The sequence below is a fragment of the Podarcis melisellensis genome (assembly GCF_964234715.1).
Source record: "Podarcis melisellensis genome assembly, chromosome: 15".
Lineage (NCBI taxonomy): Eukaryota > Metazoa > Chordata > Lepidosauria > Squamata > Lacertidae > Podarcis > Podarcis melisellensis.
In genome coordinates, this window is record NC_138532.1 from 44,500,800 (window position 1) to 44,526,227 (window position 25,428).

General features: G+C 50.3%; 2 protein-coding genes across 2 annotated transcripts; both read right to left on the minus strand.

Moving 5' to 3' along the window:
• Window positions 1-922: 922 nt before the first annotated feature.
• SEBOX (SEBOX homeobox) lies at window positions 923-2,691 on the minus strand. The gene is made up of 2 exons (XM_081889555.1): window positions 2,562-2,691; window positions 923-2,436 (listed from the first exon to the last, which is right to left on the minus strand). Exons 1-2 carry the CDS (start codon window positions 2,659-2,661, stop codon window positions 1,865-1,867), a joined length of 672 nt encoding a protein of 223 aa, XP_081745681.1. The 5' UTR covers window positions 2,662-2,691; the 3' UTR covers window positions 923-1,864.
• A 4,064-nt stretch (window positions 2,692-6,755) lies between these two features.
• On the minus strand, window positions 6,756-18,725 carry VTN (vitronectin). The gene is made up of 8 exons (XM_081889616.1): window positions 18,572-18,725; window positions 15,333-15,452; window positions 13,791-14,090; window positions 12,960-13,099; window positions 11,727-11,883; window positions 10,039-10,191; window positions 8,937-9,227; window positions 6,756-6,934 (listed from the first exon to the last, which is right to left on the minus strand). Exons 1-8 carry the CDS (start codon window positions 18,630-18,632, stop codon window positions 6,819-6,821), a joined length of 1,338 nt encoding a protein of 445 aa, XP_081745742.1. The 5' UTR covers window positions 18,633-18,725; the 3' UTR covers window positions 6,756-6,818.
• Between the last annotated feature and the right edge of the window lie 6,703 nt (window positions 18,726-25,428).

A 25,428-nucleotide genomic window follows, 5' to 3' on the forward strand; every position in this document is an offset into this window, starting at 1 on the left:
GCTTGGATCTCAGTGCTCCCAATTTAAGCATATCATCTCTGAAATAAATCTGTTTGATCATGACAGGGTTAGATTTCAAGTAAGCATGCTGAGATTTCCTCAGGGGGGCTGCAGTTGGGCGAGGAGGTTGTCAGGGATGAGGAGGTGATTAGCATGCCCTCTTGCCACCGGCTGGTTGCAGGCTCTGCTTGCAGAGGGTTCCAAGTTCAATCCCAGACAGCATTGCCAGGTACAGCCAGGTGAAATTTGAAATACTTTATTGTCACTTGTACAACTACACAAGCACCCCCCCCAGCTCTCTTAGTCTTAATTCCCCTCGTTTACTGATACACACCCACCAAACCCAAAAGTCAGTTGCCCTGTTGTTATCTTTTCATTCGGCAGCCTAACAGCCCCTGGATAGAAGCTGTTCTTTACCCTGTTGGTGCAACTAATCATGCTTCTGTATCTTCTGCCTGAGGGCAGGAGATCAAGAATGTGCCGGCCAGGGTGTGAATCATCCCTGAGTATTGAACATATATTGTAGAAATATCTACAACCCTATGATAACTTCCTTTCTCTACAAGCATCACTGTATGTGATTGCAACAGCTGAGTTCTACTCTCCAGCCAAGTTCTCAAGCCAGACTCTGCACCCCAAGGGCCTCCAAACAGGGAACAGGCTCAGTTTCAATAACAGCTGCTATGGGAAAGAATAGAAGAATTCTGGGCACCACAATTTAAGAAGGATGTTTGACAAGCTGGAGGGTGTGCTGAGGAGGGTGCCCAAGCTGATCCAGTGTCTGGAAACCAATCCTGATGAGGAGCGGTTGAAGGAGTTGGGGATATTTAGCCTGGAGAAGATGAGACTGAGAGGAGATAGGATGGAGCAAGCTTCTTTTCATTGGAGGGTAGGACTCGAACCCATGGCTACAAGAAAGAGTCCAGCTAAGAATACAAAAAAACTTTCTGACAGAGCTGTTCAACAGGAGGTTGTGGACTCTCTTTCTGTGGAGGTTTTTAAGCAGAGGTCGGAAGGCCTTCTGTCATAGGTGTGTTAGTAGAGATTTCTGCATTGCAGAGGGTTGGACTAGATGACCCTTGGGTTCCCCCCAACTCTACAGTTCTATGACAACGCCCACCTTGGATAACAGTTGCTCAAAACCATTGTGTCCTTTATGCTCCTGGAGGCTTTAAGCAGCGGGTGCTGGTCAGAGGTCCCTCAGAAGCGTTGATTAATGTTCTGATGTCTGCTAAGCCCTCGCCAGAAACACACACTCCAATATTAATATTGCCGCTATGTGCCATTCCAGCTGGCTGGGCCCAGAAGGGGGCGGGGGGGCGCTATGGGAACCTAGACCTTTTCCCTGGGCCATCACTGGGATTAGGTGATGTCGTTCAATCATCCACGGATCCCCCTGGAGATTAAGGTATTTTTTCCCCCTGGGCAGATTAGGTGGCATTATCAAGCGATTGTGGGGTCTGATCTCCCCCTGCTTCTGCATTTAAGGATATTGGATAGGCCTGTGGGGTAGAGAGCACCCCCCCCAACCGAAATCAGAAATGAAAGTGATCAGGCTAAGCTGTGAGGACATCACAAAACATCTCTTTTATTGGAGTTACAAGAGAGATTTGAGGGGAAGAGGAGAAAAGCCTGCAGATTAATGCGGCCAGGTGCATTTTTAAACGGGGAGGGGGGTGCCCAGATACAATTGGACTCCCAACAGAGACAGCCCTCTCCCCTTCCCAGGACACAAAGGAAGGATGGTTGACAGAGGAGGAGAAACGCGGCTCTAGCCTTCCCCTTTTGCCGCTTCCAGCTCCCAGCCTCCAAACATCTCTCACCCAGCGTCAGATCTTCCTCGACGGTGCGCCCACGCAGGCGTCTAGAGGTCCCCGAAGTTGGCCACCAGGGCGGCGCTGTAGATGAGGTCCGAGATGCTCCCCAGGGAGGTGCGAGGCGGAGGAAAGGCGTCCCAGCGGCCCGACAGGGCGGTCCACGCCGCGGCCTCTTCCTCTTCTCGGACGGAGCTCCCCGGCCACCGAGGGGGCGCCGCCGTCTCCTCCCAGCCTAGGAAGACAGAGGCGCTGCCGGGTGGCGGCGTGGGGCTCAATCCCGGCTGCCCATCGGACTTGGTGCCAGCCTGAGGCCGGCGGGGCGCGGCGCTGCTCTTGATCCTGCGGGCGCGGCGGTTCTGGAACCAGACCTGGGGGGAGAGGGAGCCGATGAGAGAAGGGGCATTGAGAGGCAGGGGTCCTCCCGAGGCGGAGGAGCCGTCGGGGCTCACCTGGATCTTGGCCTCAGGCAGCTGCGTGAGCTCGGCCAGGCGCTCGCGCGTCCCGATGTCCGGGTAGGGCAGGGCAGCGAAGACGCGCTCCAGCTCGCTCAGCTGGCCCCGACTGAAGGTGGTCCGCTTCCTCTTCCTGGGGCCGCCGCCGCATCCCTCCGTCCGGGGACCTGGGGGTGCGAAAGAAGGCAGATGGGGCGGGCAGTGCTCGGGAGGGAGGAGGCGGCTTCTTCCTAGCCTCCCCCTCTCCAGGTCCCACCCCCGTCCCTCCAGCACCCAGCGCCCCGCAACCCACCTCCACCGCCAGGCTGCTCCCCGCGCTCTCCGGCCGCCCCGTCGGGGAAGAGAAAGGGCGGCGGCACCCGGAGGACGCGCGCCCGCTCCCGGCTGCCCATCGTGGCGGCGGCGGCTCCTGCGGCGGCTCAGGCTGGTCGTCTAGCTTTTATCCCCTCGGAGGCAGACCAGCGTCATTCCACCCGCCCCCCTCGGGCGGGCTCACATCTGGGACCCCCCCCCCACCTAACGCAGTTCGGGCACCTGGAGACGGGAGGGAGAAGAGAGGAGGGAGCGGCCGTCGGGCGCGGGAGCTGTCCTTGGTACTGAAGTGCCCGCCTCGGGCAGCGCCTCTAGGGACCAGCCTGGATCCAGCCGAAGAGGTGCGCTTTCCTGGAGTCCAACTTCTCGGGCACACGCAGGAGGCCTGTCTTTAGAGAGGCAGTGTGGTGTAGTGGTTAGAACAGGACCTGGGAAACCAGGTTCAAATCTGCAGTCTGCCGTGAAGCTCACGTTTATGGAGACAGATGAAAGGATAGCTTCTCTGGTCAGAGGCTGTTTTTTGTTCCCCCCCCCATGCTAAATCTTTATTGGTTTAAAATACAGAGTTAAATGATCATTTACAACCAAGGCAAGTATAGAAAAATTCAATACAGAAGAAAAAACATCACGACATAGAAGTAAGAAAAAAAGTTGAAAAGAAAGAAAAGACAAAGGAAAAAGAAAAAAAACCCCAAAATTTATACAAAATCATGTTCATCAAATAGAAATTTCTGCTTAAAACTTCCAATCATTCTCATTATGCTATTTCTATTATCATGGTTTTGTCGCACAGCTTTGTGTTATATCATATATTCCACTAAGGTATTCGTTTCATTCATTTTTGTTCACAAGTATCATTCAAGTTCTGCTAAGATGGTAACACTTGTACAATATAATCTTATATATTCCTTAAATATTTTCCATTCTCCGTATGTTTTCTGATTTAAAGCTCCCCTGACTTTACCCGTCAGTTTTGCTAGTTGGAAATATTCTATCATAAGTGTCTGCCATTCTGTGTTTCGCTTTTCCAGTTTCTCGCTACGAGTATTCTTGCTGCCGTGATTGCATACATGAACAATGGTCTTATATATTTTTTTAAATTTCTATTGGCAATATTCCTAATAAAAAAATCTCTGGTCTTTTTTTGACGGTAAATTTGAATAGTTTCTTGAGTTCGTTGTAGATATCATTCCAGAAATCATATATGATTGCACAGGTCCACCACAGATAGTATGACCCTGTCTCCTTCTTGTGACCTGCCTTTATACATTTTAGCAAGTTTTGATGGGGTTTGGTGCCATCTGTATAACCTCTGGTTAGAGGTTGTAGGTTCAATATGGCTGCATATTCCTACATTGCAGGGGGTTGGACTAGACGATCCAACTCTATGATTCTAAGTCTGCACAGCACAGAGTTAGACAGTGGAACTCCCTCCCACTGGAAGCAGTGATGGGCACCAACCTGGATGCTTTTAAAATAGGATTGGGCAAATTCATGGAGGAGGAGAAGGTTAGTGATGACTACCAGCCAGGATGGTTATGCTCTGCCTCCAGAGTCTGGTCCAGCGATGCTTCTGAATACCAGAGGTATTATTAAAGGTGTTAAAGGTTTAAATAATTGACAAAGAGTATTTTAAATTAAAAATTATTGGAAAAGTATGAATTAAAAAATAAGGTGATAATTTGCTGACATCTTAAAGAGTAAAGAATGCAAGGTACGGGAGATGTGAGGAAGTCCGATTGGTCATGTAAAAATATTTTTGAAAGTGGAATGGTTTGCTTATTTTTTCTTTTGTAAGTGAAATTTAAACTTTTGTCTGTGTATTTGAAAATCCAATAAAAATATTTATATATTAAAAAAATGAATACCAGAGGGACCCTGTGCTCAGTTCCTGCCTGTGGGTTTTGCATTGGTTGCCCACTGTGAGAAGTGGATGCTGGACTAAGTGGGCCAGTGGCCTGATCCAGCAGGCTCTTCTGGTGTTATTATGAAGCCCAAATGCTTAACGTGCAGCTCTGGCCCCCAAGCATTCAGTTTCTCCGAGAGCTAAACCTGAGTTCAGTACTCCATAGTTTGTGTGCATAGAATATGCCTGGCAGTGATCCCAGAAGTGTCTGCTTCAACAGCACAGCCACGTTTACTTCCAAGGAAGTGTGCATAGGATTGCAGACTAAACCCTGTGTCATGTTCCCATTATATCTGATTGATCAGCCCCATAAAAAGCCCTTAATATTATGTACTATTAAAGTTGGAAGAGACACTTCAGAGGCCATAGAATCACAGAAATGTAGAGTCAGAGTTCCCTACCGAGGGTCATTAATAGAGCCCAACCCCCTGAGATGCAGGACTCTCAGCTAAAGCATCCATTGCAGATGGCCACCCAACCTCTGCTAAAAATCACCCAAGGAAGGAGAGTCCACAACTTCCCGAGGGAGGCAGTTCCACCGTCAAACAGTTCTTCCTGTCAGAAAGTTCCTCCTGATGTTTAGTTGTACTCTCCTTTCCTGCAACTTGAATCCATTGGCTCTGGTCCTCCCTTCCGGAACAGCAGATAACAAGCTTGCTCCTTCTTTCATGTGACAGCGCTTGAGATATTTGAAGGTGGCTCTCAGATCTCCTCTCAGCATGGGCGTAGCCAGGGAGGGGCAGCTGCCTCCCAAAATCAATAAAAATACCGTACATAGCTAACTAAGGTTCTGCCCCCCCAAGGCCTGTCCCCCTAACAAAAATCCTGGCTACGCCCATACCTCTCAGTCTCCTCTTCTCCAGGTGAAACATGCTCAACTCCCTCAATCGTTCCTCACAGGAACCATTCCTTATGATTCCAGTCCCATCTGCTGGAGTAACAGTGAAAGAGTCTGTCCCATTTCCTGCTCAACAATAGTATGGTATAGTGGTTAGAGTGCTGCCTAGGGTTGCACCATGCATTTAAAGCACCCCCCCGAATCTTGGGAACTGTAGATTAAGGGTGCTGGGAGTTGTAGCGCTGTGAGAGGGAAACTACAGTTCTCTGGATGGGGGGGTTTGCTTTAAATGTACATCCCTAAGGACCAGAGAAAATTGGGCTTCAAATCCCACATTCAGTGGCTGGTTGGTGACCTGCGGCCGGTCTCCCTCTCTCAGCCTCACCTGCCTCACATGGGTTATTGCATGGATAAAACAGAGAGGGAGAGCCATGCCTGCCACCTTGAGCTTGGAGGGAAAGTGTAGAAATGAATAAAACCCTCTCTTCGTCAAGCGAAAGGTCTCTTTTAACCAGTCCTCATTGGACTCAAGGCTTTCCAGACACCCCCACATTCCGAAATTATCACCATCTTGATCACCCTAACTCTACGAAAGGGCTTGGCTACATTCTGGCCTGCTTCTTGATGACTGTGTGGGGCAGGCAGAACATCCACCCCTCCCCTCCACCAGCCTAAGGCTCCGAAGAGAGACTGGTTCCCCCCTCCCCACCACTTGCTGCTCCCAAAGCTGACAAGGTATCCTTATTCCCAGTTCCCCATGTTTGAAACAGAGTCATTTCAGATTTAGGTGCTGAGAAATATTTGCCCTCCTGGGCTCCAAAATTAGTGTTGGACCAACCCTGGGGAATATTTCCCAGTTTGAGGGCCAACTCTGGCCTTTAGACAGCCTTCCAAGGGCCATAGGCCAGGGGTGGGCGGAGCCAGAGGCAAAAGTAGGCGGGTAATGGAGGCACCCCACCCCTCTTTCAGCAGTAGTCTAATTTCTACATTGCCTACCCTTGATTCTCCATCCAGGCAACCAAGAGGGGCGTGGCCAGTGCTGAAGGGGCGTGGTCTAGACAGAGGGTGGCTGGGAGGAGGCGTGGCCTTGGAGAGGGGGCGTGGCCTGCTGGTAATTTCAAGGGCTGGATGGAAGGACCTGGAGGACTTCGGTTCCCTCACCTCATGCATCACACATCTCCAGGACCTGAGCAAAATGTTGCTTTTGCACAATGCAATTCAACACATTACAACCCCAGATCCTGACCATGGAGTTTTAAATAAACATTGAGTCACTGCCAAATGACACGTGTCCCCTGTGAGGCAGTTTAGCATCACAGTTCTTTGTTTTGGTCCCCAAACTACCAGGTGAAACAGGTTGTCCAAACTTGGGCTGCAAAGAACCCCCTCCCCACAGGCCTCTAGTCCCAAAAAACAAGCAGGCGGGTCCAGTCTTTGGAACTCAGGGCTTTATTTGGCCACTGTCGACAGTGTGGAGGCCTTTCTGGCCGGGCTCAGGCAAGATCCTCGTCGGACGGGCACCCCAGCCAGTACTTGGAGATGGGGCGCGGGTACCTGGGGTAGACGAAATCCACACGTCGAGTGTTCAGGTTCAGGCGGTAGTACTTGTCTGAGAGGGAGGGAGGGAGGGAGGTGCAGAAAGGGAGGAAGGAATCATGTTAATTTGGCTTCTCACTTCTCCAACCTTAAATTCAGCTCTCTGGATTTCTGCAGCAATTTGAGGTTTTTAAAAAATATCCTCATCAAAGTTCACCAGGCACAGACCGCTTCTGTTTTGACCACATGTGCACCTTTTTTTCCTAACAGAAAGCATTTTTCGTTGGCATTTTTTCCACTTACCTTTGAATAGTTATGCACACTGTCCCCTAATATATTCATTTCTGTACCCAACAGTTGGCTGGAGAACTGCAGCCCAAAATCTGGATGTAGGTGAATGCCAAAGGGTGGCTGCATTTCAATAGTCTTTATTATAATTTTTGAAATGCTAATCTGATAAATTTGAGATTGCCTTACCCCAGCTATTCTATCAGTGGACCTATCAGTGTTGCAAGTGTCCCATAATCCTCGTCATCGCTACCTGGAGATGCCACTGAGGATTGAGGCTGGGAAGTTCTGCATGCCAAGCAGATGCTCTGCCACTGAGCTACTGTGGGATAACCAGCCTCACGTAACCAGCATTCTTAAGTCTAAGTATTGCATGACGGGGTTAAGACCATAGAGTAAGCTGTCCTGCCAGGCTTAGCTCACCTTGGGAGGGACTAGGTCATTAAACCTTTGTTCCCTAAGTCTTCCAGAGAAGCTCAATGTGTGAGGTCTGAGTTGCAAACCACATGACTCTTACAAGCCACTCTTGAGTTCCTATACCAATTCTAGAAACTTTTGCCACTTTGTACCTAAGCCAAATTTTACTGCCTGTGCATTTTTTTTCCTGCACGCTAAATGGAAAAGCACATGAATTCGTTCAAAATTGGGAAAGGAGTATGACAAGGCTGTATATTGTCTCCCTGCTTATTTAACATATGCAGAATTCATCATGCGAAAGGCTGGACTTGATTAATCCCAAGCCGGAATTAAGATTGCCAGAAGAAATATCAACAACCTCAGATATGCAGATGACACAACCTTGAGGGCAGAAAGTGAGGAGGAATTAAAGAACCTTTTAATGAGGGTGAAAGAGGAGAGCGCAAAATATGGTCTGAAGCTCAACATCAAAAAAACTAAGATCATGGCCACTGGTCCCATCACCTCCTGACAAATAGAAGGGGAAGAAATGGAGGCAGTGAGAGATTTTACTTTCTTGAGTTCCATGATGACTGCAGATAGTGACAGCAGTCACGAAATTAAAAGACGCCTGCTTCTTGGGAGAAAAGCAATGACAAACCTAGACAGCATCTTAAAAAGCAGAGACGTCACCTTGCCGACAAAGGTCCGTATAGTTAAATCTCTGGTTTTCTCAGTAGTGATGTATGGAAGTGAGAGCTGGATCATAAAGAAGGCTGGTTGCCAAAGAATGAATGCTTTTGAACTATGGTGCTGGAGGAGACTCTTGAGAGTCCCATGGACTGCAAGAAGATCAAACCTCTCCATTCTGAAGGAAATCAGCCCTGAGTGCTCACTGGAAGGACAGATCCTGAAGCTGAGGCTCCAAGACTTTGGCCACCTCAGGAAAAGAGAAGACTCTCTGGAAAAGACCCTGATGTTGGGAAAGATGGAGGGCACAAGGAGAAGGGGACGACAGAGGACGAGATGGTTGGACGGTGTTCTCAAAGCTACCAGCATGAGTTTGACCAAATTGGGGGAGGCAGTGGAAGATAGGAGTGCCTGGCGTGCTCTGGTCCAGGGGGTCACGAAGAGTCAGACATGACTAAACGACAACAACAAGTAAACCCTTTTTAACTTGTGAACCCACAAGTTTTTAAAGTTCTAACTGCCTATGTTTCTAAGCTTTGCCTTGCTGCTCATTCTGCAATTTCAAAACTGGACTGGGGTTCTCTCCCTAAAATGTGCTTGCCCCAAACCTGGATCTTGGCATCCAGGGAGTTCTCTTTTTGTGTCTATCCCCCCCCCCCACCAGCAACAGCCACGGCCCTTCCTCCATGCCATGTACTTACTGCCAACGAAGAAGTAGACGCTCTGGAAGGGCTGGCACGGGGTGGTCCCGCCCAGCAGCCAGTCCAGGTCCGAGGACTCTGAGCTGGGTTCGCCTTGCCAGTCCCATGCATTCCAGCGCCCCCAGCGCTGGCGCTGGCGGTACTTCCTGCGGTGCCGGCGTGATGACTTTCTTGCTGGGCGTTGCTGGGCAGGGCTCTGTGCCACGTAGATCCGGCCGAGCATCACAGCGTCCAGGCCACTGGGCACGCCTTTCCAGTCGCGGCTGATGAAACGCGCCCTGCTGGCCCCACCTGGAAATGGGGAGAGGGGACGTCAGAAGAGCTGGGCAGCAGGCAAGGCCAGGCTTTCCTCAGGCCATCCCCATAGGCAGATGAGGGCAGACCAAGTCAATCGTGGGACTGGCAAAAAAGCCTTACGAGGAAGGGTGAAGGCAGTTGGATATGTTTGGCCTGGGAAAAGGGAGACTTGTTGCCGCATCTAGTTCCCTAGTTGAACTGCAACAGTGTGTTGCAGCAGCAGCAGCAGCAGCAGCAGAAAAGGTTCTTGCAATCCTAGGGAGCATCTGCAGAAGTCTAGCGTCCAGATCAAGGGAAGTGATATTACTGCTCTATTCTGCCTCGGTCAGATCCAGCTGGACTCCCATGTCCAGCTCTGCACACCCCAGTTTAAGGAGGATATTGTCAAGCTGGAATGTGCGCAGAGGAAATGGGGTCTTCTTCTGACTTTTGACTGAGCTGAGCCCCTTCCCTTAAAAAATATAGTAAGATTCCAGTCCTCATGGGATGGCATCAACCGCTGGTTAAAATCGGAAGCTGCCCTAGACCATCTTGCTCAGCGTTTTCAACACTGACTGGCAGCAGCTCTCTGGGGTTTCAGGCGAGGAGACCTTCCCAGCCCTACCTGGGGATGCTGGAACCTTCTGCATGCCAAGCAGGTGCTCTGCCACTGAGCCACATCCCTCCCCAAAGGCATGAACTGGGCAGGAGTCCCGTCCTCTCTTGCCCCCAGCCAGCTCAGTAGTGTGCGGCCCAGCTGTGGGTCCCTGCGGAGAGAGGGGCTCAGCCCGGACACCCCACACCCTCCCGCTGCTGCCCTACTCACTGCGCCGCGAGCCCCCGAAAAGCGCTTGGAAGATATCCTCCCAGCTGTCGCCCTTGAGCACGGCGTAGTGGTCGAAGACCAGCGAGGGGGACGTGGCCTCACAGTCCTCCCGTGTCGGCTGCTTGGAGAAGTCGTAGGACCAGTACTTGCGCCCTGGGGAGGCAGAGGGAGAAGGGATTCAGCACCAGGCAGGGGAGAACAGATTTCACAGAGGGCTGTGCCAGGATCCACAGGGACAGCAAATCCCACTGCCAACCTCCCTTGTTCCTGGTGCAAATCTTCCCAGAACTCTTCTTCAATGGCAGGGAGGAGGGTGCCAGCCCTGAGATGGGTCTTGCAATGGGGGCACCAACTTCCCACCATGCCATTGCAGGGGGGGTCGGCTCTAAACTTAAATTTATAAGGCATCAAGAAAAGGTTCAGAAAACGCTCTTCCGTTTAGAGAAGGTCAGGAAAAGATGACGCGTTAGGCCATGTCAGCCTGGAGAAAGGGGACGGAGAAGAGTTTTTCTCCCTGTCTCCTAACGCTAGAACTCGTGGACGAAGCTGAATGTTAGAAGATTCAGGGCAGAGAAAATAAAGTCCTTCTTCGTGCTGTGCAGTGTTAAACTCTGGAACTCCCAGCAACAGGAGCCAGCAATGGCCACCATTGTGGATGGCTGTAGAGGAGTATTGGACAAATGGAGGGGAAAGCTACTGATGGCTCCGAGACACAGTGGTCCTACTTTGCCTCCTGGCTCAGAGGCAGCAATACTTGCTGGAAACCGAACTTATGCTTGTGGGTTAAACTGTGGAACTCTCTCCCACAGGAGATGGTGATGGCCAACGGACTAGATGGCTTTGTAAGAGGCGTAGACCAATGCATGGAGGAGGAGAAGACAGGCAGTCAGGTTGTGCATCCACAGGAGTGACCAGAGGAGGAATGACCGCTGGGAAGAGCCCAGAGAGAGGACACTCCTTGGTGCATCTGCAGCAGCACAACCGGACGCTTTCCTTTGCCCCGGCTGCAACAAAACATGTCTTTCCTGTATCAGTCTTTCCAGTCACAGCAGGCACTGCAACTATCCAACCGCTTGACCTCGCCCCCAAAGACACACTCCTCCATTGTCTCCTGAGACAGATGGATGTCACTCATTATTAAGCAAATCCATGGAGGAGGAGAGGGCTTCCAGTGGCTCCTAGCCAGGACGGCTCTGCTCTGCCTCTGAGTTTGGATTTGATATCCCGCTTTATCACTACCCGAGGGAGTCTCAAAGCAGCTAACATTCTCCTTTCCCTTCCTCCCCCACAACAAACACTCTGTGAGGTAAGTGGGGCTGAGAGACTTCAGAGAAGTGTGACTGGCCCAAGGTCACCCAGCAGCTGCATGTGGAGGAGCGGAAACGTGAACCCAGTTCACCAGGCTCGGATCCTGCTGAAGGGTTTGCCATGGGGTCACCTAGCTGGCCACTGTGAGAACAGGACGTTAAACTAGATAGCCAACTGGCCTGATCCAGCAGCCTCTTCTTATATTTCTTACGCTCGTTTGTTAAGGATTCTGGGAAATGTAGTTCTGTGTCACCTCTCGGTTGCCTTTCTCCTAAACTACACTTCCCAAGATTCTTTGGGGTTGGGGGAAATGCGTCTTAAGCACGCTTCAAAGGCAGCATAAACTCCCTCGTGTTTAGGGACCGCACCCCCAGCCTCACCTCTGAAGAAGTAGACCCTCTCGCTGGAGAAGTAGCTCTGGGCAGGCAGGGCAAAGGCAGCGTCCAGGTCGTCGGGGATGCCCTTGAACCCGTCTGAGATGTTACGGGGGAAATCCGGCTCCAGGACTCCGTCAGCAAAGCGCCAATACAAGCTGCCCTGGAGGAGAGAGGAAGCCATGGGCAGGTGGGGGTCAGGGATGCACGTCAGCTGAGGTGGGGGGCTGCCTGAACACAGGGCCGTCTTAAGTATATCCGGTGCCGTGGTGCAAAGATCCCTCTGGCACACACACACACACACACACACCCCGTTTCCCAGAGTTGCCAACCTTTTTACGGCACTGCCAGCAGCTTTGCAGGGCTGGAGGAGGTGGGCAGTGGCTGGAGGGCGGCTCCTCCGGTGGGGAAGAGGCAGAAGCCCCAGGTGCGGTGCTGCTTCAGCGAGGTGGGCGAGGGCGGCGAGCTGATGCCAGGAGGTGCCACGCTGTGCCCACCCTCCGCCTCTTCTCTGGCGCCCTCCAGAACTTGGCGCCCTGGCACTCCACGCCACTTGCCTCTATGGGCAAGACGCCCCTGCCTGATCCACAACCAAGTTCAGAAAAATCAAGAGGTGCCGGAGCTGACAGCCCCCTTCTCTGAGCTGGGACCCTCCAGAGGCCTAAAAGCTGTCTGGGGTTATCCCTCGTTTAGAGCTGGATAGGAAAAGGGCTGAGGCCCCACTTACTTTCCAAGCTCATAAGTTCTCTGCATTTCCAAATCAGTTGTGTTTTTTTTGTGGTGGTGGGGAGAAATCATCATGAAAAGTCACCAGCGTTTAAGGACGATTTTCTTCCACTCTACACCTTTTAACATGGAGTTTGGACTGAGAGGCCCATCTCTGCAAAGCGATTTCCCCCAAATATAACACATTTTTGTAAGTTCCCCACTACTGAGATATGATTTTTTGCGTACTGTGATGTTCACTTCTGTGCAATTATTAATGATTATGATTTAAGTCTATATGCCACAGTTCTTCAGGAGACCACAGGGCGGTTTACAATATACAATTCTATTCTTTTTTTATTTAATTTGCTCTAATAATCTCAATTCCTGCCAACCTAGCAGTTCAAAAGCATGTCACCCTTATGGTAAGGGAGGATGGTGGGAGTTGTAGTTTGAAACATCTGCAAGGCGCCAGGTTTGCCAAAGGCTGGGCCAGGGGGCCAGGAGGGGAACTGGGGTGTGTGAGCCTCTCACCTGGAAGATGTAGGTCTTGCCCTCGCAGTTGACGCGGGTGAAGGCGGCATCGATGGGCCCCTCAATGCCCCACACTTCCTTGATGAGCTTGGGGTACCCCGGCCTCACGCTCTTCTCGTCCAGCTCGTAGAAATACTTTCCTGGATCAGGGAGGGAGAGGAAGAGACAGGCGGAGGAAGGTGAAATTTTGTTCCCAGAATCCCTAACTTTGGAACTCCCTCCCTGGAGAAGCCAGACGGGCTCCCTCCTTGCTGTTCTCCTACCGGCACATGGAGACCTCCTTGTTCCTACAGGCTTTGGGGAAGTCACTGTTTTTAAGGAAATGGATGGTGCTGTGATGTTTTAATGTAATGATCTGCATGTTTTAAAAGATCACACATGTACACATAATTTGGGGTCACCCAGCCAGATGGGTGGGGTATAAATAATCAAATTATTATTATTATTATTATTATTATTATTATTATTATTATTATTATTATTTGCTATCTAAAAAATAAATGGACTTTTGAAAATTAAATAAAAAAACCTCTCCTTTAAAGGTGTACCTTGTTCTGCACTTTGGAACTCAGTTTCCCCCGTGTTTTCCCTCTTTTATTGCTGGATTGTGCAGCAATGATTTATGTGCCTGTGTATAATTGTTGTGCTCCTTGCAATAAAGTTGGCTAATTATAAAAATAAAAGATAAATGGCTGCGTTTGCACCTTGGGCTCCTCCGAGATCCAAACGCCTGGGGAGTTGTGCCCCCCTGCAGGTCTCTGGGCCCCTCAGAGCCACGTCTGGATTGTGGGTGCTGGGGTCAGCTCCCCGCCCCCCTGACCCAGACTGTACCCCGGAAAGCGTAGATGGAGCCGTTCTTCAGGCTGGTGAAGGCGTCAAAAGGAGCCCCGCTGCAGGCCTCCTCCTCTTCTGGGGCGTCGGTCGGGGCCTCTGTCTCGGGCAAGGGGGCTTCTTTGGTGGGCTCGACCACCCCCCCGTCCTCCTCCCCCGTCCACACATCGGCGTACTCAAACCACGTAGTTGACTCGGGGGCTCCGGTGGTGGGCGTGGGCTCGGGGGTTGTGGTGTTGGGGAGGTCGTAGTAATCCTGGTAGTCGTCTTCCGGCTGCGTGAAAACGTCTCCGCGGGTCACTGAGGTCAGGGGAAAAGGAGAGACGCCAGGTGAACATTGGCAAATGGATGGGGGAGGGCACTCTCCATGACTTCCTCTCAGAAGATCCTGGGAACTATAGTTCACCCCTTGCAAAACATTTCCCAGCACCCTTAACAAACTTCCCTTCCCCCAATCTCCTGTCTCCTGTGCTTTTGTTACAAGGGGCGTTTGCTCATTTCAAGTGCACAGCTTCCCCTCAGGGAATCCTGGGAACTGTAGTTTATGCCTCGTGAAGCTACAATTCCCAGCAGTGGTTAACAAACCGCAGGGACAGAGGAACGCGTCTTATTCCAAGTCAGACTCGTGGTCCCTCTAGCTGAGTGTTGTCTCCACTGTTTGGCAGAAGCTCTCCAGGATTTTGGGAGAGATGCAGCCAGGGGCTGAATCTGGGGCCTTCTGCATGCAGAGCAGGTGTCCTGTGCCCCTGAGCTGCTGACGATACCTTTGTGGGGTTTTTAAAATAAATTTTTATTGTTTGCAACATGTAATTCTTTTCCCAACAATCCTTATTGTCACATTATAATCCCTTTGACTCTGCCGAATCCTGACTTCCCTCCCAACCGCTGGTATATACCGTATTTTTTGCTCTATAAGACTCACTTTTTCCCTCCTAAAAAGTAAAGGGAAATGTGTGTGCGTCTTATGGAGCGAATGCAGGCTGCGCAGCTATCCCAGAAGCCAGAACAGCAAGAGGGATTGTTGCTTTCACTGTGCAGCGATCCCTCTTGCTGTTCTGGCTTCTGAGATTCAGAATATTTTTTTTCTTGTTTTCCTTCTCCAAAAACTAGGTGCATCTTGTGGTCTGGTGCGTCTTATAGAGCGAAAAATACGGTACATCACATACTTTTTGCGTATATTATTGTCATAACTCTACTGTTTTACATTGGAGGTGTTATTCCAGTCCTGCTAGTGTCTTAATATTTTTGTTGTTCTCCTTTATATATTCAATAAATTTATTCCAATTGTTATTGTATCTCTGGTCCTCTTGGTCCCGGATCCTTTCTGTCAATTTGGCAAGTTCCGCAAAATCTGTCATCTTCAGCTGCCACTCCTGGATGGTTGGCAAATCTTGTGCTTTCCATCTTTGGGCCAGTAAAGTTCTTGCGGCGGCTGTGGCATACATGAACAAGTTCTGATCTTTTATTTTAATTTCTTTTCCCACCAGACCTAGCAAAAGTGCCTCTGGTCTTTTAGGAAAAGTATACTTATGCTGACGATACCTTTGGATTTGCAGGCGGTCCAGTAGTCACTGCAGCAGCTCTGGTAGTACATGCAGAGATCGTCACACTGGCATTTCCTCTCCTTGTTGAAGCCGTCATTGCAGCGCCCCTCGCAGGTCTCTGGGCAGGGGAAAGAGAACCGTCAACAAGGACGGAAGAAGGAGGAAGCCCGACAAAAGAGCAGCGGCAAGAGAAATGGATGAACTACGCAGAACTGGCTAAACTGACATACAAATTGCGAGAGAAGGACAACTGTGACTTCAAAGAAGAATGGGAACTTTGGGCAGGTTTTGAATATACAAATTTATTTATTGTTAACATAGTAGATAGATGATATAAGGATTGATACAATTTTACAGTATGCAGAGAACAATATGAGTTGAGAAATCAGAGAGAGGAGCTGAGGGAAGTCTTGAGGGGGAGGGAGGGGGGTTTGATGGGGAGGTGGGGGGAAGGGGGGGAAAGTAATGAATATGAGATGTTTTGATATTTTGTTATGTTGAAACTGTTAATTTAAAAAAATTAAAAAAGAAAAGAAAGAAAGAAAACCAGCAAAACAGCAAGAAGTAATGGGAAGCGTTAAGAGTGGAACTCCCTCCCAGGTACATATTGATATAGGAATGTATCCAATTTCGTTGCACTTGTGCAATGTTGCACTTGTGTAATGACAATAAAGAATCTATCTATCTATCTATCTAGATAAAATGTAAAGAAATATACAATAATAAGAGTACATTCAATTGTACAAAAAAGGAATATACAACGGGATAGACAGGAAGTCCAAAGTGTTGGTATATATATGATTTTGGAATAGTTTTTTGTCCTTTTGTTTTGTTTTCCTTTAAGTATATAAACTTTGTATACATCTTGAAAATTACAGTATAATAAGCCTTGTGATGTAATATGATAATGTTTACTGATGTAACATAAGAACTTTAAAAAATAAATAAAACTGGGGGGGAACCTATGGAACTCCCTCCCACAGGAAGCAGCAATGGACACCAACCTGGATGGGTTTAAAGTGTCCTGAGGGTAAGAGCCATTCGGCAGTGGGGTGGTCTCCTTCTGAAGGTGGTGGGCTCTCCTTCCTTGGAGGTTTTTAAGCAGAGTTTGGGTGGCCCTCCGTCACGGATGCTTTAGCTGAGATACCTGAATTGCAGGGGGTTGGACTAGATGACCCTATGGGGTCCTAACTCTACAATTCTCTGATTCTATGAAAAGAGGACTGGACACATTCCTGGAGAATGCTATGGATGGCTCCAAGCTATGATGGTTTTGCTCTGCCTCCACAATTTCTGGAAACTGCAGGAGGGGAGAGTTGCTCTTGGGCTCGAATCCTGCCTGTGGGTTTCCTATGGGCGTCTTGGGTGGCCCCTGTGAGTACAGGATGCTGGATCCGGTGGCCCCCGGCCTGATCCTGCAGGCTTTCCCTAGGTTCTTACATTCCAAAGACCAAGGCAGGTGGTCCGTTTGTCCCCGGTCAGGGCTGGCACCAGGGGGCGCCACACAGCAACTCCACTGCAACTGCCATTTGCACAGGATAGGCACTGTGTGAATTAGGTAAAGGTAAAGGGACCCCTGACCATTAGGTCCAGTCGCGGACGACTCTGGGGTTGCGTCGCTCATCTCACTTTACTGGCTGAGGAAGCCGGCATGCAGCTTCCGGGTCATGTGGCCAGCAGGACTAAGCAGCTTCTGGTGAACCAGAGCTGCGCACGGAAACGCTGTTTACCTTCTCGTTGGAGTGGTACCTATTTATCTACTTGCACTTTGATGTGCTTTCGAACTGCTAGGTTGGCAGGAGCAGGGACCGAGCAACGGGAGCTCACCCCATTGTGGGGATTCGAACCACCGACCTTCTGATTGGCAAGTTCTAGGCTCTGTGGTTAATATGTGTCAATTCAGGCTTGCTCTGGGAGGAAGGGAGAGGGAACCGACTCCCTCTCTTGCTTTCTGGGCCGGTTGGCAAGCTGCTTTTGGAGCCTGGGAGACCCGCACAGAGATCAGGGCCTCTACTTGGCTTGCAAGCCGTGGGCAAGGATTGCTGTAGATTAAAACCAAAGCAAGTTTCATCTGGTGGATGGAAGGGTTTGGAAGAGTCATTTGGTATTGTGTGAGAAAGTGACACCACGGAGGCCGCGGTATCAAGGATAGAAACACAGAATTGTAGAGCTGGGAGGGACACCCAGAGTCATCTAGTCCACCCCCTGCAATGTAGACCCTCTCCCTTTCTCTATTCCTTTAATGGCAGAGAAGTGGGGCCGAAATCCACCATCCTTCCTGCGCTTCATTCTTCAAGGGGAAATTCTCCATTCACTTCTGGCAACAAACAGATGCCAATTGCAAGCAGATATCAAGCAATCTGAATGTCTGCTAAGCGCATGTGAAATAAAATTGCAAAATTAGATTGCTTCTTAGGGCAAGGACAGGGAGGAGAATCCTTTTCAGGCCTGGGGGCTGCAGTCCCTTCTACTTAACTTTCCAGGGGCCACGTGACGGTGGTGGGAGGGGTCCTCAGGGAAAGCGGGTGGCGCAACACAGGCTCTGTGCTGTAGGCTGGTTTCTACACAAACACCCCTCCTCCCTTATCCTCCATCCAGGGAAACAAAGAGGCAGGATCAGGGTTCAAGGACAGATTCCCAGCTGGGCAAAGACCCTCCCGGGGGGGGGGCAGGGCAGGGCAGGGCTGGTGAGGGCTGTGGCGAGTCCCAGGGACCATATTCAGGAAACTTTTTGATGCAATTTTGACATTTCCCAATGCAATTCAACCTGCCCCTGCCCCCCCCCCGAAAACCACATTATTGCCTAACAGGAGGAATTTAATCAATCTTTCTGTTTTTTCTTTTGTCCTTTCTCATTCTGATTGTCCCCAGTATCATCTGTGTGTGTGTGTGTGTGCACGCACACACAAATTGTCCCTGAAACCCATGGGGGGGCACTCAAAGAAGTTTTACTCAGAGTAGAAACTCTGAACATTAAATGACCGTGACTCAGATAAGGCCATTGACCTCACCAACTCTGAGTAAAACTCTGTTGAAAGGCACCCCGCTTCCAAAGCTTCCCCAACAGATGGACTTGGCAGCCCCTTGTGGCAGGGAGTTCCAAAAGCTAACGCTCCCTCCCGCTCTGAACAGTTTTATCATGGAGACGCACCTAGGCTGGTTGCAAGTTCTCTTGGGATTCTACAGTCAAGAGCTCAAATGGGGGGGGGGAGTTATTGGGGGGGTCATGGTACTCACCCTCAGCAGCAAAGCTCCCCCACAGGCAGCCCAGCAGCAAGACCAGGCTGAGGAGCTTCATGGCGAGTGGCTGGGCAGGCGGGGTGGCTGTCCTCCTCTGATGGGACCCCGGGGGTTGTGCCAGGGATCCTGTTTGCTCAGCCCAGCCTCCCTGCTTCAAAGGGAACACACAAGGTCACTGGGGTCACCAGCCTCCTCCTCCTCCTCCTCCAACTATCTCTTTCCCTTTGTCACCAACTTTCCCTCCAAAGTCACGGGGGTCGGTGACTGGACGGCTCCACGGCTAAGCCTGCCCTCCTCCACCCTTTCAGCCTTCGAGGGCAAGACGTGCGAAGATGCACTCCGAGTATGGACACATGTTCACACCAGGCGTTTAAAGAGCTGCAGTACCCCTTTAAAGCAGCCACGGCTCCCCCCCTCAAGAATCTGGGAGTTGTAGTTTGCTCAGGGTGTTGAGAGATGTTAGGGGAGACCAGGGGTGCCAACTTGAATCAAACATTGTGGGAGCCCAGGTAAGCCCCACACTGAAAAACTGACCACATGACGCTGAATGGGAATGCCCATCAGCTTTGAGGTTCCCCAGGACCCACAAATATTTTTTATTGTGGGGGCTGGGAGTTGGCTCCTATGGGGGCTATTCCTCTGCTAGAGCTACAGTTCCCAAAGCAGTTTAACAATCAATCCCCCTTTACAAGGAAGTCTGGGAATCATAGTTCTGTGAAGGGAAACGGTGTGTGTGTGTCCCAACTACGCTTAGCACCCTTAACATACTACAGCTCCCAGAATTCTCTGGGGGAAGCCATGCCTGTATGTATAAAATGGTATCATTGCGCTTTAAATGTTCGGTTGTGCATGTGACGTTCTTTTGCTTTGAGGAACGTGCCTGGAAATGAGTCAGCTTCCCAAATATCTGACGCAGTTTTCCAGCCACTCTTTCCCCCGATGGAGTAGCCCTGGAAGGGCCTGTCAAAATGCAGGCAGCTTGGGGCAGAGCCCTACGAGGGCCACGCCAGACTCCCCCCAACCTGGTCCCAAATTTGGGGCTGACTCTAGAGCTTACGCCCCCCGCAAGAGCAACCCCACAAAATGTCTAGCTTCTGGGAAGCCACCAACCCAATAATCTGACCAATGGTGTCCGATTGGCTGCCATTATTAGACACACAAGGAAGGCACTTGGCACATGCTCAGAGGCACCTCCGGTATTCAACATGCTGCTGTGTGGTATAGTGGTTGGAGTGTTGGACTAGGACCTGGCAGAGACAAGGGTTCAAATCCACACCTTCCCCCACCTCAATCATGAAAGTCACTGGGTGTGATCTTGGGGGTTCATAAATGCCTCCCTTGGCCTAACCTGCTACACAGGGTTGTTGTGGGGTATAAACGAGGAGGTGGAGAACCATGTAGGCCACCTTGAGCTCCTTGGAGGAAAACGGTGGGATATAAATGCAACCAATGGATAATAAGAGCTGGGAGTCCTAACTGTGACACCAGGTCCCACGCGGTCTGGATTCAAATCCAGCCCTTGGGTCCGTGCCATTCCTATGGAGCCCAGTTGAGGTGTGTGTGATAAAACTGGGGGGGGGGGGGACTCAGAGAAGTTCTTTCTCTGCGGTTCTTTCTTCACATCCTGGTCTCAGCCGTGAAGGGAAGGTCCAGAGGATTCACTTTCCATGGAAAAACATCCCTCCCTGCTCTCTCCCCCTCTGCAAACAAAACCCGGTGGAATTTGCTCCCTGATTCCGCCTGGTTACTAATTAATATGAACTCCATCCGGGAGGCTCCCCCCCCCCACCCCCTGATGTGACTCTGACTCACTTACGGGGCAAAGGACTCCGAGTCTGCGCCCCAGCTCGGCAAAGGATCCCCTCTCCCTGTGTCCATAGAATTGTAGAGTTGAAAGGGACCCTAAGAGTCATCTAGTCCAGCCCCCTGAAATGAAGGAATCCCAGCGAAAGAATTCCTGGACGGAATCCCGGACAGGAAGAGCTGTTCCACAGAGGAGCAGACTCCCTCGGAAGGCAGTGGACTCTCCTTCCTTGGAGCTTTTGAAAGCAGAGGTTGGATTCTACGATTCTGTGATTCTATTCTATGTGAGCTGAGCTGGAAGCTGGAGACACAGAGAACTGCTTGCTCTGTGCTGAATCCAAAGCTGCATCCAAAGCTGGAGACCTGTTGGTTGTTAATGCTGTGAGCGCCTCCAGCCTATGCTCAGCTTGTGGGGTGTAGGGTTTAGAGGGCTGGACCTTAGGAGACCAGGGTTTGAATCCTCTCCATTGGCCGTGAAGCTCGCTGGGTGACCTTCTGGGACAGCCAGTGTTTGTTGTGGGGGAGGAAGGGAAAGGAGAATGTTAACTGCTTTAAGACTCTGTAAAGGTAAAGGTACCCCTGACCATTAGGTCCAGTCGTGACCGACTCTGGGGTTGCGGCGCTCATCTCGCTTTACTGGCTGAGGGAGCCGGCGTACAGCTTCCAGGTCATGTGGCCAGCATCCCTAAGCCGCTTCTGGTGAATCAGAGCACCAAACGCACGGAAACGCCGTTTACCTCTCGCCGGAGCGGTACCTATTTTTCACCCCAGTACCTTGGCGATACCTATTTCTCGCCAAGGAGCTCACCCCGTCGCGGGGATTTGAACCACCAACCTTCTGATTGGTAGTGATAAAGCGGGATATCAAATCCAAACTCCTCTTCTTCTTCTCTCAGCCTAAGCTACCTCACAGGGTTATTTTGAGGATTGATTGAGGAGTGGGGGAGGGTTGCGAACGTGCTTCCCGCACGGATCACATTCGCAACCCGAGCATCCACTGTAAACACAGTAAATGGGGGAAATATATGCATCAATAAAACCATATACCCTATGATAACACCAAGGTTGCTGGTTCGATCCCTGTATGGGATTAATAATAATAATAATAATAATAATAATAATAATATTTATATCCCACCCTCCCCAGCCGAAGCCGGGCTCAGAGCGGCTAACAACAACCTGCACTGCAGGGGGCTGGACTACATGATCCTTCCAATTCTATGATTCTGAGACCACACAGCACAGAGTTAATCCATGGAACTCCCTCCCACTGGAAGCAGTGATGGCCACTGACTGAGATGCTTTTAAAAGAGGCCTGGGCAAATTCAAGGAGGAGGAGGAGGAGGTTATTGATGGCTACTAGCCAGGACAGTCTGCTCTGCTCAGGGTCCTCCCAATGTGACAATTCTACGCCCTGTTGACCATTGTCCCGTGGGAGCCGACAGACCCGCTCCCCTTGCAATGCGGACTGCCCACACCTGGTGGGGGTCCCATCTGGCATCAGCGAGGGAATTGAGCGAAGGGATTTACACACCACCCTGATTCTTTAATCGGCAGGTGCCAAAGCCGGCTTCCCTCGCCCTCCCCAGGCCTGGAATCCACTTAAAGGCTCTGCCTGAAAATCCTCTCTCCTGACACTCATCCTCCGTTCTGCCAAGGAAAGCCCCTGCCTCTGCCCCCCCCCCCAGTACCTCCCACCTGGCGGCTTTGCTGCTACTGCAGAGAGAATTGGTGAGGAACTCTTCCCCCATTAAAAGACTCAGACTCAGGGAAGGGGAGTCAGAAAATATTGAGTCAGACCGTTGATCTATTTAGTTCAGTAATGTCTACGCTGGTTGGCAGCAGTGCCTCCCCAGGGCTTCAGGCACAGAGTCTCTTTCCCAGCCCTGCATGGAAATGTCAGGGACCAAGCCTTCTGCATGCAGAGCAGGTGCAAAGTAAGATTCTAGACCTCATGTGTCAGAATAAAGGGTTGAAACTGGAACACAGGAAGTGGCATTGTCTCAGCAGGTCGGTGTCGCCTGGCACTAACTGGCAGCAATGGATTGCCAGGGTTTCGGGCGGAGAATTTCTTACTAGGGATCGAACCTTGGATCTTCTGCCCCTGAGCCAGAGTCCTTTCTGAAGCACTTCCCCCACCTGACAAAGACTCTCCTGCTCAGAGAGGTGGAGGGGCAGGGGCGGGAATCCCTGCAGGCATAAGGCCCCCGCATCTCTTGCTTCAGAAACCCAGAGGGGCAGCCCCCAGAGACCTCCCTACAAAGCCCCCCTCTGACTGCAGCAGACCCCACCCACAACCGATGGCCAGAGGCCAAACTTACCTGCTCAGGTGTGGCTTGGGGGACCTGCCGTGTCTCTGGGGGTCAGGCTGCCGCCTTCCGGGTCTCCCACCTTCCCTCCTTGCCACTTCTGGGATCTCTTTCTGTGCAGACGGCAAGAGGATTAGTGTCTCTGCAACGGCCCCCAAACACAGGCTTGGCTCTAAAGCTGCAGAGACAGGCAGGGAGATCTTGAATGGACAGAGATAAAAATAAGTTGTGTGTGTCTGAGAGAGAGAGAGAGAGAGAGAGAACAGGGCTGCATTACACATCGTACGTTGAAAGTACATTATTTCCCCACTGGGAACTGTAGTTTCTGCTGGGAACTGCAGCGCTGTGAGGGGTGAACTACAATTCCCAATATTTTCTTGTGGGAAGTTGTTTTATTTTATTTTATTTTATTTTATTAAATGCATGTTGTGTATGCAGCCAGAGTCCTCAGAAAAACAGGCCATTTTTGTGTTGGCAATAAGCTACAGAATAAGGCTGGGAAAATAATAATCTAACTACAGATCTTAAACTACAAAGCATCTTAAAAAGCAGATAGCATCTTAAAAAGCAGAGACATCACCTTGCCAACAAAGGTCCGCATAGTTAAAGCCATGGTTTTCCCAGTAGTGATGTATGGAAGTGAGAGCTGGACCATAAAGAAGGCTGATCGCCGAAGAATTGATGCTTTTGAATTCTGGTGCTGGAGGAGACTCTTGAGAGTCCCACGGACTGCAAGAAGATCAAACCCCTCCATTCTGAAGGAAATCAGCCCCGAGTGCTCATTGGAAGGACAGATCCTGAAGCTGAGGCTCCAAGACTTTGGCCACCTCAGGAGAAGAGAAGACTCCCTGGAAAAGATGTTGGGGGGGGGGCCACCAGGTGACGCATTGGAAGATGGCCGGCAATAACATCCCTCCGACCAATACGAGGTAATTAAGAGGCTGCTATGGGAAGTATGCAGTCTTCCTGCCCCCACTAGGAGATGGGGGGGACTGCCTTGCCAGCGGTGTCCATAACGCACTCCCGGACTCGAAAGAAGGGGGTGCCGGTCACTTGGCACGAGCCCTCGATGAGGTCGGCTCTTCCTGACGCCGTTTCCAATCAGCGCATGCTGGTTCGCTTTAGCTTGAAAATATAATTGGAAACATATAATTGGAAAGAAGCTAAAGCACATACATCAAGCAAAGTTCGGGAGATAAGACTGCTGATTAATGGATCTCTGTGACCGGAGGAACGGAGGAGACAAACAAATAAAGTGAAGAACCACCATTAAGAGACTGGTATGTTTGGAGTGAAAAAGAGGGGGTGGTGGAGGAAAAAACCTTTCTTTTCTTTGCCTTATGTGAATATTAATAACCCTCCACCCCAGAAAGAAGATCGTTGTGTTTTATTAATCACAAGCAGGAACTTAAGAACTGTGTGGAGTGGATTATAGTTAAAGAGATGATTGGTAAACAACGGAGAACGGAGGAAAATTTTATGACGCAGCTTTAAATGGTGTCTCGCTAAGACAGGCTTGTCTAAGAAAGATGGGGGGAGGAGGATCAGGACTATCGGAATGTGAAGGATGACTGGAATGTGATCTTAACCTGACAGAGCCCTCCTGTTATACTTGGCAAGCCTGAGAAAATTAAAGGACAGACCGAAGATAATTTTTTTATGGAAGCGTGGAATGACGGCTGTCCCTAAGTGATATGATCTTTGGAGAGTGTAAAACCCACACAGAGGATGTCTGTCTCTAATCTGCTTGTGAAGATTATTAGAGAGATTGCAAAGAAAGGAATATATGATAACAACAAGAAGATGAAGAAAGTAATAAAGAGACTATCTGGTTTGAACTGGATAGAACTGTTTAATTAAAGCAGCAATATAAGTGATGCTTGGACCCCTGCTCGGAGCTTGATGTATGGGTACCCCCAACAAAATTTAAAAATCTGGCTGTATAATTTGGAAATAATGTGATTTGGAAATAATGTGATGTGACTGGCCTGTTAATAATTTTTTTTTTTAAAAAAAAGAAAAGACCCTGATGTTGGGAAAGATGGTGGGCACAAGGAGAAGGCGACGACAGAGGATGAGATGGTGGGACAGTGTTCTCGAAGCTACCAGCATGAGTTTAACCAAACTGTGGGAGGCAGTGGAAGACAGGAGTGCCTGGCATGCTCTGGTCCAGGGGGTCACGAAGAGGCGGACGCGACTAAACGACTAAACAACAACAAACTACAGATACCTGAAGAGTTGTTTGGATGGAGCAAACTTGCTTCCTGTTGCTCCAGAGAGTAGGACCCGAACCCAGGGCTTCAAATCACAAGAAAGGAGATTCCCACTCAAGCTTAGGAAGAACGTCCTGAGGGTGTGGGTTCTCCTTCAATGGAGGTTTTTGAGCAGAGGCCAGATGTCCACCTCTCAGGGATGATTCCTGCCTTGCAGGGGGTCGGACTAAATGACCCTTGGGGGTCCCTTCCAACCCTACAACTTCATGATGGTGGGGCTGGGAAAGACCCCTCCCTGAACCCACAACTTGCTGCTGAGGAGTGCATGCTCGCTGAGGCTGATGGGAGTCCTAGAACTGAGTTGAGGAACGATGATGACCTAACCACAAGTCAAACTCTCGTCCAATCGTCGCTCCCCGCCAACTTCCCAAACGCTCCTTCCCCTCCCCAGCCCCACACCTGAATCCCTTTCCATTCCCCTTAACTGCTCCACTATTACTGGGGCGGGGGCGTGCAATGTCATGTACCT

Excerpts from the sequence above, each read along its gene's own strand:
- SEBOX (XM_081889555.1), bottom strand. The coding sequence starts at position 2,661 with ATGGGCAGCCGGGAGCGGGCGCGCGTCCTCCGGGTGCCGCCGCCCTTT. Across the intron at positions 2,437-2,561 it reads GGAGCAGCCTGGCGGTGGAG|GTCCCCGGACGGAGGGATGC; the intron begins GTGGGTTGCGGG and ends TCGCACCCCCAG.
- VTN (XM_081889616.1), bottom strand. The coding sequence starts at position 18,632 with ATGAAGCTCCTCAGCCTGGTCTTGCTGCTGGGCTGCCTGTGGGGGAGC. Across the intron at positions 15,453-18,571 it reads GGGGAGCTTTGCTGCTGAGG|AGACCTGCGAGGGGCGCTGC; the intron begins GTGAGTACCATG and ends TCCCCTGCCCAG. Across the intron at positions 11,884-12,959 it reads GCAAGACCTACATCTTCCAG|GGCAGCTTGTATTGGCGCTT; the intron begins GTGAGAGGCTCA and ends TCTCTCCTCCAG.